The sequence below is a fragment of the Anolis sagrei genome, chromosome 3 (assembly GCF_037176765.1).
Source record: "Anolis sagrei isolate rAnoSag1 chromosome 3, rAnoSag1.mat, whole genome shotgun sequence".
NCBI lineage: Eukaryota > Metazoa > Chordata > Lepidosauria > Squamata > Dactyloidae > Anolis > Anolis sagrei.
Window position 1 is genome coordinate 197308665 of NC_090023.1, and position 13376 is coordinate 197322040.

The following is a 13376-nucleotide window of genomic DNA, read 5'->3' on the forward strand; positions in this document are numbered from 1 at the left end:
TGAACATTGTACCAAAAGACCACCGGTAAAAATCCTTGTCTTTGGATTTCATAAAACCAAAGCTTTAGAGCCTTTGATCCTCCTTTTTTTCTCTGACCTCTTCTCAGATCTTAAAAATTATAAATTCCAGATTACACCTCTGCAATTTTCTTTCCTGGGATGATGAAAGGATTTGAGAATTATGGCAATAATACAAAGAATCCTTTTGGAGAATAATTAGTGAAGCTAGTTTGAGACTAGCCTCTCATATTCTTTGTCTCCCCTCTCCTCCAGTATTTGTGTGTATGTGTGTATTGTGTGTCCGCTTGCACGCATATAGTGTATAGTGTTCATCAAGTATGGCACAGATGCCTGTCTTGTTTCTGAGCGTGATATTATATATTTGGATACCCTGCTTCTTGGGGTCAGGATGGCTGCTCCTGTTTAATATGTCCTTAGCTCTGTGTGGTGGATTAGCATTTCATCAGGATGGATTAAGATTGAATTGACATTGACGCTCTCTTACCATCCCCCATCTCCTCCCTCCTCCTGCTGAAGCTTTTTGCCAAGAGAGAAGGGTGGTATAATTTTAAAGAAATCCCATGATATGCATAGGAAACATACAAAAAATAAGCATGTGGTAGCTGTGATCTGAAGAGGGATTTATATCTAAGGTGGGCTGGTGCACTAGGTTGCATCAGTCTAAAATGGTGTCACATGGAACAAAAGCTTTAGGGGTTTTATTTAGCCTTTAATCCTCACACACTGTATGACTAGTTGTCCATGTGAGCAAGCCATCCCAGGCAGGAAGGGATAAACCATCTGGATTAAGTACAGCAGCCCTTTTCCGTGTCTGAATTGTGCAGAAAAGACCGTTTCCATTCTACTGTTTTTAGAGCAGACTGAGTTACTGTTTGGTATTTTCTGTGTTTTGCCTGCTAAAGTTTCAAAGAATTAATAATTCAAGCAGCACTTGGAAACACTAAACCACCTGTTGGACTGTCTCCTGGAGCCACAGAAGGATTCGGTACAGTGTGTTTTTGTTTTATACGTGTAACCGAAGATTTGACGAGAGCTTCCTTTTTCGTACTTAAGCTGAATATTGACGGGGTTCCAATGCCAATTCCAAGCAAACATATTGGCCGCTCTCAGAGCTGGGATGCTGCAGGATGGTATGAAGGCAACTGGGAAAATGAAAATCCATTTGACTATCAGAGACCTCCAGGGAGAAGGAATTCTCTAACCTATGGTGGCGAGGGAGCTTGGTACGAGCAGCCAACACATAGACCACATGATATCATCTTACAGGGAGGTGCTGAAATGAAACAAGAGCCATATCCCTACCAGGAGCCGGTTTTTAGCCAAGGTCCGTTGCGGAAAAGTTCTGTTCCTGACTTCGTTTATTATGACAGGCAGCCTGCGATGTCTTCACGAACTTCCTTGCCACCTCAGGATTATTACAGTGATCCATCCTTAGCGGCTAGATCACCTAAAGATCAACGCTACTATAGAGACCACATGATTAACAGACCATTATCGAATTATGGCATGCCTGGTGCCAGGTTGGCTTGGGATCAGATGCAAGTACGGTCACCTGGCCAACACGAAGCAAATCGCTTGTATAGGGATCCTATGACTAAAATGATGCCCGAGGCACAGAGGATTCGAAACAGAGATCCTTCGCCAGCCAGGTATGGTGCTGAAACTCCCACACCTAGATATGGCACAGAACCTTCACCCTTTCCTCACCGGCCAGTTTATAATGACACAATGGAGAGATCTATGGATTCAGCTGGCAGCAGGCAAATTGCTCCAACATGTTTGGTAGTCGACCCAAATTCAGCTCCTGCGCCTGATGGAAGTGTTGTTCTCCCTGGCACTCCAGTAAACCGTGGCTATGGACCAGTCAGAGAAAATGTCAGTGCAAAGGTTTCTTACGATGGCTATGAAACAGCCACTACTCCTTCTCATGCTCAGGTACCTGCACCTTTTCCAGGACAGGATATTAAAAGAAATGTGGATCCAGAATTTTTAGCACTTATGCGTTCTGAAGGAATATCCGAAAGCACACTCGGTGCCTTGCTGCAGCAAGGATTTGATTCTCCAGGCATGCTAGCTGTGATGGAGGAGAACGATATAAAATCAGTTGCTCCGAATCTTGGGCAGGCAAGGGTGCTCGCTCGAATTGCGCATACGTACAAAACCGAAATCCAGTTGCAGAGGCAGGATAGGAAGAACACCATGATCCGTCCAAGACACAGATCAAACAGCTTTAGTCACCGAGGTGAATTGCTCCAGAGTGAGTATGGGATGCTTCCTGCCACCAGTCCAATGGCTGATGGTGCAGCAATGCATCAGCCACAACTCCATTCTATGCAACCAGTTTCTCCAAGAATTGCAGAATTAAGTCGCCGTCCTGCTAGTGCCCCGACACAACATCTTCTGGAAACTGCAACTTACCCTGCAACCGGCTTGACTCATCAAATTGCCCCTTTTGCTTCCAGTTCTGCCTATGGTGCTTCTAGCTCTGCCTATGGTGCTTCCAGTCCATGCAACCTGCAAGCCCGACAAACAACTGGCTATTCTTCTCCAGCAGGCATACCTATGAACGCACTACAGTCAAACCCACATCCAAGTCCCAAAACAGCATACTCAACCACGTACACTGTACCCATGGAGCTGATGAAGAGGGAAAGGAATCCACCGTTGTCCCCAATGCACAGTCCTCATAACAGTCCTCAACTCCTTCGAAAGCAAGGATCCCAAATGGAACCCAACCTGGCACCAGCAGGACCGGGTTTTCCGATGCAGCATTCTCCGTATCAGAAAGTTACAAGACGCACAGGGCCACCAGTCATTGTCTCTACTATGGCATCACCGGAGCCAAGTAATTATTTTCAAATATATTACTCTGTAGCTTTCCTTAGGACTCTTGTATTTGTGTTGTTTAGAAAAAATATTCAGTGTTCTAATAACGTTAGAAACAAACTATTAAACAGATAGTTTCATAAATCAGCGTGAGGCAGTGTTAATCTACTCTCTATATAATAAATCATGCCAGCTCTGGGATTAACGGTGTGATTTTATTGAGGGTTGCTTTTAGAAATTCCTGTTGGCAGCAAATATGCCAAAACCATTGTTCCACGATGAATTGTGGATTTTTGGGCGGGGGTGTGTGTGTGCAAGAAACAGAAGATTAGATACTATACACTTTCTAGGCAATTAATCTGAAGGATTTCATTTTTAGACTTACTTCTCCCAATTGTTATCAGCATACGTTTTTTTTCTTGGGGGAAAAAGTAAGTAATGATACAGTCTTATTAAATTGGCCAAAGTTTGTAGTGATTGTTTTTCTACTATTTTCTTTCTTTCTTTTTTCTTTCAATAGTTGGCTGTCCCAAATAAACTGAATTTTTGTTGCAAATAGGTGCATAGAAACAGTTAACACAACAATTCTACATTTATTGATAAAGCTAATCATTAACCATCGGAGTGATAAAAATGCTTTTCCCTGACTTCCCTTCTTCCTTGCTGCTTTTGCCCTGAATACATGAGTTGATAAGTTTTTGAAGTTGACAATATTAACCAAAGACCAAGTTCAAAAACTCATTTCGAATAATGGATATGGTCAAGAACAACATCACTTAAATAGTTGCAGTTTCCTTTATTAATAACTATATGAGCTGACATAACTCTTCTAGGCATAAGCTGGCAAATATTCCTCATGCTGCAGTGAATGTTATGTGCACTGTGTTGTGTAATAGTATATTTTATATTTGCCTACTTGGGAGTAAATCAATTGAATTGCATGGAACTTCCTGCTGAGCAAATAATTCTGTGCATGAGTTGCATGTCTCATTGAAAAACATAGACCAAGAAAACCAACTGAAACCTTTACCAAAGCTATCCATTTTATTTCAGAGTGAGTTCTATTTAAATACGCCCTTAACTTTCTTCTACTACTGTTTAATATATTTTGAATTATTCCTTGGTCTATGTGGCATCTTAGAGTATCTACTTTATAGTCATTATAAGTTTATATTGATGTTGTTTTACTCATCGCTTTGATTTGGTTTGTTTATTTCTCTGTCATATCATGGCATTGAATGTTTGCCATTTTTTGTTGGATACCGCCGTGAGTCCCTTCGGGAAGATAGGGCAATTAATAATAATAATAATAATAATAATAATAATAATAATAATAATAATAATATAGATAGGAAGAATCTCAATACGCAACAGCTGTATTAAATTATATTTATATTAAATGAGGAGGCGATTGATTTAAACTTTCAAAATTCAAATTTTGTGTCTTTTTGTTTTCAGCACTGATGGCTTTTTAGTTAGGTTTTTGGATCTCTGAAATAAGCACATATATATATTCATAAATTGTATCACTCGGGTGTTTCCATTAGCTCCAGTCAGGATGGTGAATGGCCGTGTATAAAGCAACGAATAGGGCAAAACATCTACTGGACATAAGACTGGAAAATACTGTCTTGTTTAGACCAGAACACTGTGTGTATAATATATATTAGAAACTAGATGAGATGGTATAAATTTTAAAAAAAACTTTTTCGAAAAAAAAATGATGCTTAAATTGAGAGATATGATGCTGTACTATCAAATTTTAAATCCTTATTATGCCAAAATAGAAACTTCCTGATTCTTTTTAAAATCATATTGGAAGAAACGGGGCTCATGGTTATAGTGGTTGCAACTGGCACTAACTGGATAGTTTTTTTAAAACATGCTCAGTATCTTTTTTGATACAAATCAAGAAATTCTTAGTTTTGAGCAACAAAATGCTTATTGAAAAAACAATATCTAGTGGCAGCCAATAACCCAACACTTCTTTCATTTGTTGTTTAGTGAGAATAAATCCCTAATTCAATGGCGGGGATAGAGTTAGAACAAGAAATAAACAGCCAATAAATACAGTTATACAATAACCAAAGCTTTTAAATGTTTGTATTTGAGTTTGGGCATTGAATGTCTGCCTTTTTTGTGTGTAAACCGCTCTGAGTACCCTTGGGGAGAGAGGGTAGTCTATAAAGAATAATAATAATAATTTTTATTATCATCATCATCATCATTAACATCTTCTAATAATTGTGAACACTGAAAATTTCATATATTCGCAGGTCAGAGAGAAATATTGGCTCTTAAAATGCTGGAAATTGTTTGAATGACTTGGGGGGGGGGGGGGGCGTCCTGATCACAAATGCCTCGGAATAGAGATTATCTGTGTATTGTTTCCATGATGCTTGAAAATATCTATATTTACTTTTTACTCTTTCATCGTTCTCCTTTAATTGAATATTTGGGAGAGAAGGTGGCTTCCTTTTTTCCACTGGTAGTCTAACGTAAGACAATACCAACTGCAATGTTGAGATGCAGAGCAGCTCCCTTCTTGAGTCAAACGTTCTTTCTCTACAACCAATTCATTTGCATGAGGATGACATTTGTTGCTCCAGTAATTTCATCTGATAATGGCCAGCTTGCAAAGCGGATCTGAAAACATATTCCTTAATTATGTGTTGCTAAGCAACGAGAGGGTTTGGTCATAATCACAGGAAGATTATCTTTCTATTGAAGTCACTGAAAGGGTTTGGCTGAAGTAGGACCTTCAGCTAAAATTTGTCTGTATTCTTGTCTCTCTTCCCCCACCCCACTCCCCCACCCCGGTTTTTATCCCCGTCCAAAACAACAGAGGAAAGTATTTTTCCCATTGTCTTAAAATGCATATTTAACTACGAGTCAAGGTAGGATCCAAATGTGAGCGAAATGAGAGTTCCAATATAACTGAATTAGGTAAAAATGTATGTCTTTATGCAAATCCATTCATAGCCACCATACTTTAACAATAAATTGATGCCCATGCATTATAACCTCAAGTTTAAAAATAGTAAATGGGATATATTTGTTGTGCCAAAGTGTCCAAAGTAGAATATCCATACTTTTTATTTTCTAGTAGCAGGGAGACATGCACAGCACTTGAATATCTTTTGGTATAACTTTAAAAGTGGGGAAAGAAGTTAATTGAAAAACACTAATCCTAAACACATTCCCTATACTCACTAAATTCACAAGAGACTCCTTCTGTATCAATATGGGTAAGATTGCATTGTTAATCCATTTTGATACGTGCTTGTAGTTGCCCATTAAATTTCAGTCATTTTGACTGACTGCATTGTTCGCACATAAAGCATTATTTTTATCGTGTGCAAATTTATGATATATACACTCCAGCATATATTTTATGGTGGGTACAATTTTAATGTTGATTTTAAAGAGCATTTTTATGGGTAGTGTAGATTTTGTTTAAACTGCAAATCCAACTTAGCAGAGAGTAAAGCTGACTTAATAATGTCAGTGACTTTGATGAGAGTAGATCACATTGTACTGGTTGGGTCCAAAACTTATTGTAATTTTATATTGCTAATGTATTCATATGCTTTTGTGTACTTATGATATTGTTGTTTGTTGCTTGTGTTTTTGGTTTTATTTTGCTGTAATTTGTTGCTTGGGCTTGGCCTCATGTAAGCCACCCCGAGTCCCCGTTGGGGGAGATAGTGGCAGAGTATAAATAAAGTAAAAAAGAAAGAAATAACTTCTACCCATATGCAGTAGTGTTTGAAAGTCATCACAGGATCCCACTAGAGAGAGTGATGGAGAAGTGGTATGTGTGTTTCCTTCCATAGACCCACCAATGCAACTTTTTGCATTGTCCAGGAGCAATTGTTTTCTTTCTAGAGCAGATTTGTTTTTGAAGGTCTGGAGGTGACAGGAAAGTAGCAAATAAATAAAAATATACCCCCTTCCCAAATTTAGTGAGTAGTTTTTACATTTAGGATGTTTGCAACTTACAGATGTTTTGATGGCAATGACAGCCAAGCATTAATGGTATTTATTTAAGGGAAGAAAAGTTGTAACAGTAGTATTTGCAATACACTTTGATGTGAACAACCTATACACACACACACACATGTAACACACACACATGCATGAAGAAAAAACAAGGAATTTGTACTAAGGACCTCAGCAGATGGGGCTTTTTCCCTGTCCTAGGACACAGCTGAGATGCAACCAGAATGGAGCCTACCAGAGCCCATCACATGACATGGAGCTACTTCCGGTGGGATTCTGTCCTGGCTCCGTTCTAGCTGTGTCTTGGTAGCATGTTGAGAGGCTACCTTGGGAATATGGGTAACTACCCGTGTAGTCATTGGCTAAGCCGGGGACAGCGCAGGGTGAAGTCAAAGGTAGATGGAAAGTACTGTAGGATGATAAGGGGGTGATTCAAGGCGCTGGTCAAATGGTTTCCCCTACTGCCCCATGTATTCATCCCACTGCCCCATGGAGTTCCCCACTGTCCTAAATTATAACATAGGGAGTCAATAAATTGAAAGGAGGTAAGGAAGAAACCAAGGTAATGAAGGTTGAATGTGAGCAATACTACATATTTCACAATATGAATTGAACCTCCTTAAATTAAGTCCCAGAGAGGAGCCGAGTCCACATTTTTCATATGTTCATGTTTTTCATTTCATTGTTTGGACCATTTTTTCACCTTATAGATACATGGTTGGAACCAAACTGAAAATATTCATAATAAAAGTTTTGTAAATGGATGTAGAGAACATACTGAAATTTTCTCACTAAAATACCCATTGAGTTAATTTTTAAAGCAAAAAATGTTTAAAAAAATACACTAAAATTACACTAAATTGTTCTGAAATAGGAGTAGAATTTTTTCAAAACACATACCACTCTGCAAGGAGAATTTTCTTTTTATTCTTCATTCCTATGTGAAAGAACAGAATAGGGGAAGATTGGCATCCCTACTGTTGAGTCCTTTTAATTGTCTGGCTTCAAATATGGTCAGTTTTGTTGTGTTTTCAAATTCTTGTTCAAGTGGTTTGTTCAGTGGTTCTGAGAACTTGTGTAACACAATTATTGCAGATTTATAAATCTGACTAGTGTGAATCTCTTCTCTGATATGAACGCCATACAAGACCATGGGGATGCCACTCAGTCAGTCTCATTTCCTGCGTTGCATTTTGCAATACGGAGGATTATTGTGCTAACCTCCAATTACTATTAAAGCATACTAAATGTACATGGATTTCTCATTAGGATGAATATAAATGTTAAATTTTAGAAGCAATGGTGTTATATTGGTACTGTGTGTTGCTTTTATAAGTTGCCTGAAGTCAGACTACTGAAAAGAATGTAACAAATAGGGTTAAAGACTGAAAATAAATTGCCATTGCTTGAACATGGCCCCACACCTACTAGTTTCCTATTTTACAAAACACTGCCTTAACTTGCCAATTAATTCATTCCCCAGTACTGGAGTAGACAGTTACTATGCTTTATCCACAAAAAATGATATTCTAATGAGGTGGAAAAGCAATGTATTTCAAATACTTTACAAAATGAGTGTAGGAATAATTTGGTACAGTTTAATTTAGTGACTCAAATTGGGAAAGGAAAGAGTAAGGCAGAGATCTTTTTTGTTATCCATAATGGGAGAGGCCAATATTATAAGAATGCTGAACACAAAAAAGGGAGACAGGCTTTAGTTGGCCTCATTATTTCTGAACATTGTTAGAGCATTCTCTAGAAAGCAAACAACTGGGTCTCTTTTCATTTTTTATAAATCTGCCAAACCTCTTATTGTTCCCAACATTTCCCTGGAAATGTAAAGGAAGGAATGGGACTGCAATTTGTTGCTAACTTTTAGTAACCAATTAGAACTAGACTAAGGAACGCCCCCCCCCCCCCGGTGGCACAATGGGTTAAAGAGCTGACCTGCTGAACTGAAAGGTCACAGGTTCGAATCTGGGGAGTGGCGTGAGTTCCCACTATTAGCCCCAGCTTCTGCCAACCTAGCAGTTTGAAAGCATACAAATGTGAGTAAATCAATAGGTGCTGCTCCGGTGGAAAGGTAACAGCTAGGGTTACCTTCCAGTTCGAAACCTAGCCAACCTAGCAATTCGAAAACATGCAATTGTGAGTAAATCAATAGGTGCTGCTCTGGTGGGAAGGTAACAGCGCTCAATGAAGTCATGCTGGCCACATGACCTTGGAGGTGTCTCGGGACAATGTCGGCTTAGAAATGGAGATGGGCACCAACCCCCAGAGTTGGACACGACTGGACTTAATGTCACGGGAAAACCTTTACCTAGAGTTAGGCGTAGTCACTGTTTTCCCAAGTTGAGCTCTTCTTTTATAACTTGTGTGAACTTCTGTATTCTTTCTCTTTATATTAAGATCACTGTTACATGCAACAATACAGTGCAGAAGAGACCCAAAAGAGAGATTGACTTTTTGCTATTGATTCAGTCTCAGTCTTACCAATAGGAAGATCCCAGTGAAAACTATCCATTTTTGTTTATTTGTTTCTAGAGCTGTCAATTAGTAAGAGCCAATTGGATATTGAAAATTATTATTTCCAAGAATATTATTTATTTATTTACTACATACTTCCTCAGCCCACAGGCGACTCAAGGTGGTTTACAGAGGCAAAAATCAATGCCCAGCAACATCATAAAACATTTAAAACATTAACATAAAAATACAATCATAACAAGGTCAATAAAACATAGATTATCAACGTCTCCTAGTTAAAATCAAGGTCCAATCTCATCCAGTCGTTCCATATTCCTATGTCTGTTACACTGCCTTTCCAAACGCTTGCTCAAACAGCCATATTTTTGTATCACAGAACTTGATACATTGAGTCCCATTGTTAATTCTATTTGAGATTAGTTTGGAGGAATACAGTGTGGGCATATCAGATTAAAATAGTTCATTCATGAGCCTAGTTGAGATACCATGGAATTTGGGCTGTGATAAGAAAAAGTTTGTTACTTGCAAGCTGGGAGAGTCATTTCCGAATTCTCTGCTCCCAATCCTGAAACTCTGTAACATCAGTAATAAAGACTGGCTGAATACTGATTCCTTTGCCAAGTAATTCTCTCTGAAAATGTAAAAGATTAACCTTGGTAACCCAGCAATGACAACCATTTTAAATGCCTTTCATACCTACCTCTGTTTCAAGCTTTGGTTAGAAAAACAGTTGGAAACCATGAAAAACTGAAAGTGTCGTGAATTTAGATTTAGAAATAATCTCTTTCAGCTCACGATGAAGTTATTTGAGGCTCATGATACAGTTACATTAGTTAGCAATCTCACTAAAAGGCTGTAAATATATAATCTACATAAGCCACAGGTCTTGAATTGTTACTTTTTATAGTAACAGTTTTCAATCATCATTACTGACCGCATTGACTGGCACATTCAGAGTGTTGTATCTCAAAAAATAACTGTTTCACACTTGGCTCTAGTTATGTTAAGAAGTTCCTTCCATAGTTTACTAGATGTGTAGACAAGGGAATGCCGCCACAGATTGATCCATATTTGTGTTAGCCATCTACAGTTAAAACAAGTTACTGTCTTTCCAAGTTTATATGGGATATTAGGCTGGGGATTATGCAAAATAAATACAGAATCTGTTCTTTCCTCACATATGGATAAGCGAAACAGAGGAACAGAGGTAGCTGAAACTCAGGATCACACAATTTCTATGGGCAGCATAACCAAGACAAATGTTTGAAAGCAAGCTTCAGTCCCCGGTTTCAAATGAATGGAACGATAACTGTGGTTAATGTTGATCTTTGTTGGTAGCGATATAGTCAACCCTCTAGTTCACTGAAGTAAGGGGCTCAGAACCATGTGAACGTGAATTTTAATAAAAATAAAAATAGGAGAACACCTTTTTAGGTATCTCTAGGTTCTCCAGTTTGACACTTTTGCTTGAGGTTGACCATAGAATTGCACTGGGGGACCTTGAAAGACCATATGAATCCAACCTGCAAATAATGAAATCCACCGAAGTCAAACCTGCAAAGGTGGAAGACTGACTCTAGTACACAACTCAAATCTGTAATGAATTTACAAACACAGAAGAAGAGTTAACATTGAAGAAGGAAGAGTACCACAGTCCACATCCCAGTTCTAATCTCTTAACTATGGTTACGAAGCTGGCAGCATTATGTCTACCTTAAGCATGTAAATCTTACTTGATCTGCACATTGTCCTGACAAACTATAACCACTAACAGCTCAGTGTTAATCTGGGTATGGCTCATGCTTGCTAGATCCTAAAGTAGAAGAACGAGTAATGACAACACTGGTTTCAAGATAAAAGAATGATTTAATGCAGAAGGCTTTTTCCCACTTAAGGTGTCCAAATGCTGCTCATGCCATGAACAAAAAACATGCGCAATTTCATCTTGATAAATCATGGGCAATTTTAGAGTTAAACAGAATTGTCAACTCTTTGAATTATTTACTTCATCCTCCAGATGTAAAATGGTATCACAATTTTTGAATAAATATAGCTATATACAGTGCCTGTGTACATTTTGAGAACCTACTGTGTACATTTTGAGAACCTAGGGTGAGGAAGCATAACTTCCTTTTTTAAAATGGGCGCTATTCAGTCAGTTGAAGACGTAGCAGAGCGCTAGTGGACTCGTTCGAGAGGCTGGAGTATAATGGGGGACGTCACCTACCTAATTTGATCTTCAAAACTACGTAAAATAAAACTTTAGGTATGCGCCTACATTATAAAAAAAAAATCTGATTCATACAATGGGTTTTATTAAGTTTTGAAAAAGGAAGTTATGCTGCCTCACCCTGTATCTTTTGTTGCTGATATGGACCTTCCCCAGCTATGTAATTTTATCAGTGATACATGAGGATATAAAAAGGAAGTTGATGAAAGGTGATGAATTACACTGCTGATTTGTGATTAAGTTATAGAGGTTGGCTTCTCTCCTCTTTTGTTCTAAGCAGGAAGGCAGCTAAACATTAACCCCTGTTGTTCACAAACTTTCTATTAGCTCACATGTCATTTTATTGCTACCATGGCATGACAACTATCACCCTACAGCTTCGTGCACAAATTTGACCCCTCTCTCCATAAATGCATATTTAACTCATAGTTCAGTCTCATACATATGTACAGATAACAGTTACACAAAATAGTGTGAGAGATGGCCACATCTAAGAGGGTGCTATAAATTGTCATAAGTTAGTGGGTCTCTCTTGACCTCTTTTCAGGGCCCTGGAGTCAATGTAGTATGGAGGGCATAGAGAGGCCAAATACAACTCTTTGATGTTCTGCTCGTCAGCTTTCCATGTCTATCACTTTGCATTCTACCTTTAAAAGGTCCTAATAAGAAGTAGACTTCAAAACCTAAAAGGTTCTTTAAAAAGTCTGTACTATTTTATGAAGCTGCTTCATGTTAAAAATTGCCTAGTATTACTCGGTTTCCAGGCTGCCTTTTTGCTTTTGGTGAAAAAATGAGCCTACCAGGTAGACTTCCTCAGCCAAGAACATGTAGATTTTCTTAAGTTTTGCATAATTTATTTGAAGAGCAGTTTATTGTTTTGCAAGTCTGCAGGATTCTATTGAGTCTGAGTTGGATACCTTCAGCCAGGAACACATTGTGCATGTTCTCCACATGGCAATAGCAAATTTGTATATGTGTGATTATTTACACAGTACGTCAACCATGGTTCATACTTGGATGGGGAACCACCAACTAATGCTAGGAGCTATATTTCAGAAGAAGGAACTAGTACAACTACTTTTGAGTATTTCTTTTCTAAGAACCCTCTAAAATTAATGGGATAAGTCGACAGGTGACTTGAAGGCACAGACACATACACATCAGAGTAGATCTGTCATAAAGTAGTGCTCACAGTGTGTTGATCCCGGATGTTTACCTATTTATCTCTAATTGTAAGGTTCTTTATTTGAGCTCATAGCAAATTTGAATATGTTTCAGCAAATTGGTATGCTTAATTAATCAAAATTGAAGGGTTATAAAATAGTTTTGAGTGATTTGCCACATTTTTTTTAAATCAGAGTTTTTGCTATGCAAGGCCTGAAGTTGAAAAGATGAGACTGAAAACTAAATCCTGTTGGTGGGGTTCAGTATGTTCTCTCTTTCTGGGAAAACAAGTAATTCACTTGTGCAGCCAATATGGAGGTGATTTCAAAAATAAACAAATAACACGTCTCACAAATTTGTTCTGGATCTTAGAAATACAATTAATTAATTAAATGTATGTATGTAATAACAATCATCATCATCATCATCATCTTTATTTATACCCCGCCACCATCTCCCCACAGGGGCTCAGGGCAGCTAACATGAGGCCAAGCTCAACAATTACAATAAAACAAAATAAAACACATACAGCAGGAAATAACTCAAATAAAATAAAAACAATAAGAAATAACACAATAGGGTAAACACACGGTATGAAATAATATTTAAAAAGTTAAAATAAAAAAGTATGTATTCTTGGAAATGT

The 13376-nt window shown here is 38.1% G+C and overlaps 1 protein-coding gene across 6 annotated transcripts in view; it reads left to right on the plus strand.

Moving 5' to 3' along the window:
- Positions 1 to 13376, plus strand: part of CTBP2 (C-terminal binding protein 2) — a 288894-nt gene that overhangs the window by 186776 nt on the left and 88742 nt on the right. For 2 of the 6 annotated variants that reach the window (XM_060768607.2, XM_060768609.2), the window contains exon 1: positions 740 to 2866. The exons of 3 other annotated variants lie outside the window; for them this stretch is intronic. In XM_060768607.2, coding sequence (XP_060624590.2) covers positions 1096 to 2866 — 1771 coding nt within the window. In that variant the 5' untranslated portion in view covers positions 740 to 1095. Of the gene's footprint in view, positions 1 to 737; positions 2867 to 13376 lie in introns of those variants that run through there. One more of the 6 variants, XM_060768610.2, reaches the window with a different exon arrangement.